Below are 5,000 nucleotides of genomic sequence, written 5' to 3'. Positions count from 1 at the left end.
CATCTTTTTGCCATGATCCTATGGTGTGTTTAAATCAAACAAAACGTGGTACTGTGTCAAAGGCTTCATAGAAATCAAAGTATATGAAATCTGTTGCTAAAATGGTTAACGTTTCATTCTACGCCAACCATCTTTTCGTGGTGGTTCGACGTTAGGTGCGTGTAAGGAAAGGAGGGAGAGGACCCGCTCCCTAGCAGGTCACACTGACTTGTAACCTGACGCTTGGAGAAGGTCGTCAGGCAAGTTTGTTCGAGCAAAAGGTGTCTGTAGGGAGACTGGGTTGCTGAGAAAGGAAAGAAGATGAAGAAAGCTCGCACCGTCAGGCGGTCCACAAACAAACGCATCGACCTGTGTTTGGTAATAAAGTCCGTTTATATATATATATATATATATATATATATATATATAATACTGATGACCCACTTTCGGAGAAGAATAAGCGAAGATATAGAGATCTGTATATTTCGATCACTTACTGTGATCCTCTTCAGTATTATTTTACATATGTGCTACGACATAACTATGTTGTTATATATATATATATATATATATATATATATATATATATATATATATATATATATATATATATATGAATGTGTGTGTGTGTGTGTGTGTGTGTGTGTGTGTGTGTGTGTGTGTGTGTGTGTGTGTGTGTGAGAGTGTGTGTGTATGTATGTATATATATATATATATACTGTATAAGCAAAACGATATTTGGGCAATGGAATCAGAAACTAATTGAAAGGAATTTAGTCACGTGATAATGGTGGACGTATGGAATTTGTTAAAAAATGTCTAGATTGACTACCAAAGTTTTACCTCAGATGGATAAAATCGTCTGAAGGGAGTCAGAATGAAATTCATATGAATATTTTCATAATTACAAAATTAATTATAGATTATTCTAACTCTTTAATTACCAGTTGTTCCCTTAACCCATTCAACTCCGATGACAAGATGTCTTGTCATTTGGTCAAATAAAACAAAAAATCATAAAACACCAAAATGTTTGATCAAACACCAGAAAAATATGACGTCAGTCCTCGCTTCGCTGCGAGCGAAGCGAGGATTGACGTCATATTTTTCTGGTGTTTGATCAAACATTTTGGTGTTTTATGATTTTTTGTTTTATTTGACCAAATGACAAGACATCTTGTCATCGGAGTTGAATGGGTTAATATGAACCAAATCACATGCCGACAACCAGAATAAAAATCATAATTAGACTTTAGTAAAGAGCTAGTACCTAGTCAACTAGATACTCTTTCATGGGCATCTCTTTCGACTGAATGAAATCGTCTGTAGTTAGTCAGAATACGAATATGGTTGTCTTTCGTCATCAGCGTTTCTATCCATGGAGGAGGGACAGAGATGAGAGGGTTGAAGAAGGCAGGGACTGAAATCCATCTCAGGAAGCGGTTTAGCGGAATGGACTTCAGAATTAAAATGTAATATTCAAGTTCTGTGAAAAAATATATAAATAAACGAATAAGTAAGATGAAATGAAATACAATAGAATAGAATAAAATAAAGTAATGTTAATGAAATAGAATAGAGTAGAATAACAAAATTAAATAGAATTAAGATAGAGTTAAATAGAATAAGAACACTTAAGATCAAATAAGAGAAAATGAAATAAGATAAATTGTATAGAATAAAATAATATAAATAAAGTAATAAGAAAATAAGATTAAATAAAATAGAATTAAATTAAACAAATTAGGTTCAATAGAACGATATAAGAGGAAGATATTGCCATCATTTCAGTCTGGTTAGGCTCAGATTGAATCAACATTGGTTATCACCAAATTGGCTGGAATTTTCAAAATGTCACCATATTCACGGTGATACCTAGTCTATTTCCTTTATTTTTCTCTTTTCTATCTGTTTTATTTAATATAAATTTACTGTATTTCATTCTATTCTAAACCCATACGCAGATTGCTGTTTTTTTCTTTTTTTTTCTCTTTTTTCTTTTCCCTTTTTTCTATTCTGTTATATTCTTTATTTTCACATTTCTTTTCTTTTTCTTCTTTTTTCTTATTTCTCTTCTTTTCTTTTTAATTTCTGCTATTTTTTTGTTCTGCTGCCAGCTTTAAATTTCTCTTTCTCCTCTACAACTCCGCCCCTTCAATGCAATTTTGTTGCCAATGATAGAAACGGTAGCTATTGCTGACAAAAACTTCTTAAACTCGTTAGCAGTTAACCTTGAAACTATTTAACTTTTAACTCGATTGTATAAGAGCCTGAGGCGCTAAGAACGTTCTAGTAATCTAGGTTGCAAATTGGTTAGGTTAGATTAGATCAGATTAGATTAAGCTAGGTTAGGTTTAGTTATGTTATGTTATGTTATGTTAGGTTAGGTTAGATTAGATTATATTAGATTAGGTTAGGTAGGTTAGGTACGTTATTTTACGTTACGTTACATTAAATTAGGTTAGGTTAACCCATTCAACTCCGATGACAAGATGTCTTGTCATTTGGTCAAATAAAACAAAAAATCATAAAACACCAAAATGTTTGATCAAACACCAGAAAAATATGACGTCAATCCTCGCTTCGCTCGCAGCGAAGCGAGGACTGACGTCATATTTTTCTGGTGTTTGATCAAACATTTTGGTGTTTTATGATTTTTTGTTTTATTTGACCAAATGACAAGACATCTTGTCATCGGAGTTGAATGGGTTAAGTTAGGTCAGGTTAGGTTAGATTAGGTCACTTTAGATATTCCTTTTGTTACTGAGTCCTGATGATTTCATTCAGTTAGGAAGCGACTCCCCTCCTGGCCACCAAGTTAGGTCAGGTCAGGTCAGGTCAAGGGGATGGGGCGACCTTTTCATGTGTGGGTGCCAAAATTGGCCAAATCCTTGATACAATATTTCCTCGCGTGCCAACCAAAAATTTCAGTAAGAAGATGTCTTTTTAATTAACCCATTCAACTCCGATGACAAGATGTCTTGTCATTTGGTCAAATAAAACAAAAAATCATAAAACACCAAAATGTTTGATCAAACACCAGAAAAATATGACGTCAGTCCTCGCTTCGCTGCGAGCGAAGCGAGGACTAACGTCATATTTTTCTGGTGTTTGATCAAACATTTTGGTGTTTTATGATTTTTTGTTTTATTTGACCAAATGACAAGACATCTTGTCATCGGAGTTGAATGGGTTAATGATAGGGCGTTTTGAAATTATATATATATAAAAAAAGATAATCTACCCCGAAGAGGAAAATAAGAGAAGAGTGTAAAAGTGAACCTCTTATTTATTTACCATCAGCGTGATTTTTGTTGCTGCATCACTGATGGAAGTTAATTTATATTAAGTTTGTATTTTGTAATCTTGAAAGATATATATGTTACTTGTTTTATCCGTGAGGCTACTCCTATTATGAGATCTGACAAAGTTCTTCACGGAGAATAATGATTCACAACAGAGAAAGGAAAAACATAAATTATAAGTGAATGACCCATCTTGGACAGAGACTTATGGATGAGGACAAAGATTATTATCTGAACTCAGACAATCTCGTCAGTTTCATTTTCTTGTATGCACTTAGCAGGGTTTACGGAACTTGTGATCAAGCAAACTAAAACGAATTAAGATTATAGGCCTACATACGAGGACACTAATCAAAGAGAAAGGCATCCATGTCATTTGGTCACGTGTACATAACACTTCATGATAATCCTAATTAGTGATAATGCATTTCACAAAGTTATAACAATGGCCTCTAATTATAGCACATGCACTAAAGAAAAAGGTTGATAAACAGTTACTACGGATAACTAAACCCTATCATGTTTAATATCTATATTTTCCTTACCTAATTTTTCACATTATAGCTGAATTTGGATTTTCTTTATAAGTTTTCTGTGAAACTAGAGAAACAAATAGGTTGATAATAAATGAGTCACGCCATGTCCGCTCCTCCAACAAATGATGTAAACGTAGAGACGTATCCACCCCACCCCCTACCCTCCACCCCCCAGGGCCCCATTCCACCACCCAGTGCAGCATGCGGTTACTAATTGTCATACAAAGGAAGCTGGAGATTTGTTAGTTATTTGTCTAAGTTGAGCTCTGGGTTTCGCGTGCCTGAAAAAAATAGGTTTTGCATGCGTGCCATAAGTTGCGTACACCTGGGTTTGGCTATGAAGCAACCCCTCCCGACCACCACGACCTGAAAAATAAGCTCCTGAAGTTCCCGAAGTGGGCTTTGGTGTCAGGTACTCCTTACCTGACCTGACCTGACCTGACCTGGCCTGGCCTAGCCTAGCCTAACCTAACCTAGCCTAGCCTAGCCTAACTTAACCTAACCTAACCTAATTTAACCTAACCTAACCTAACCTAACCCAACCTAACCTAACCTAACCTAATCTGATCTAATCTGACCTAACCTAACCTGACCCAACCTTACCTAACCTGACCCGACCTAACCTAACCCAACCTTACCTAGCCTGACCCAACCTAAGCTAACCTAACCTAACCTAACCTAACCTAACCTAACCTAACCTAACCTAACCTAACCTAACCTAACCTAACCTAACCTAACCTAACCTAACCTAACCTAACCTAACCTAACCCAACCCAACCTAACCTAACAACGACCCAAGAAAAAACAAACAATTGTAGTTGCTGAAGTGGGGGTTAGTTTCAGGTTAAGTAAGGTTGGGTCAGGCTAGGTCAGGTCAGGCCAGGTTAGGTTAGGTTACGTTAGGTTGGGTTAGGTAATGAAGCGATCCCTTCCGACCACCACGACCTGGAAAAAAAAATCCTTAAGTTCCAACCCAACCCAAGCCAACCCAACCCAACCTAACTACAACCGGAGGAAAACAAACTACTGAAGTTGCTGAAGCTGAAGTGGGCGTTGGTTTCAGGTACCCATGGACCCCGGGTCGCCATGCGCATGCCCGCCGCTCTCGCCGCCTCCGTCGCCATGCTCATCCTCGTCCAGCTGCTCCAGTGGACCTCGACCTCCGTCGGCGCCGCCAGCA

The 5,000-nt window shown here is 37.0% G+C and overlaps 1 protein-coding gene across 2 annotated transcripts in view; it reads left to right on the top strand.

Moving 5' to 3' along the window:
• The window catches only part of LOC143025456 (uncharacterized), a 73,672-nt gene that overhangs the window by 32,374 nt on the left and 36,298 nt on the right, over nt 1–5,000 (top strand). For both annotated transcript variants that reach the window (XM_076185145.1, XM_076185146.1), the window contains exon 2: nt 4,884–5,000. This exon is cut by the window's right edge and continues 57 nt beyond it. In XM_076185145.1, coding sequence (XP_076041260.1) covers nt 4,907–5,000 — 94 coding nt within the window. In that variant the 5' untranslated portion in view covers nt 4,884–4,906. The remainder of the gene's footprint in view (nt 1–4,883) is intronic.

The sequence above is a fragment of the Oratosquilla oratoria genome, chromosome 5 (genome assembly GCF_046742065.1).
Source record: "Oratosquilla oratoria isolate Oo_2021 chromosome 5, ASM4674206v1, whole genome shotgun sequence".
NCBI classification, from domain to species: Eukaryota; Metazoa; Arthropoda; class Malacostraca; order Stomatopoda; family Squillidae; genus Oratosquilla; species Oratosquilla oratoria.
The sequence above is the reverse complement of the archived record's forward strand: the minus strand, read 5'-3'. Positions and strand labels throughout refer to the sequence as shown.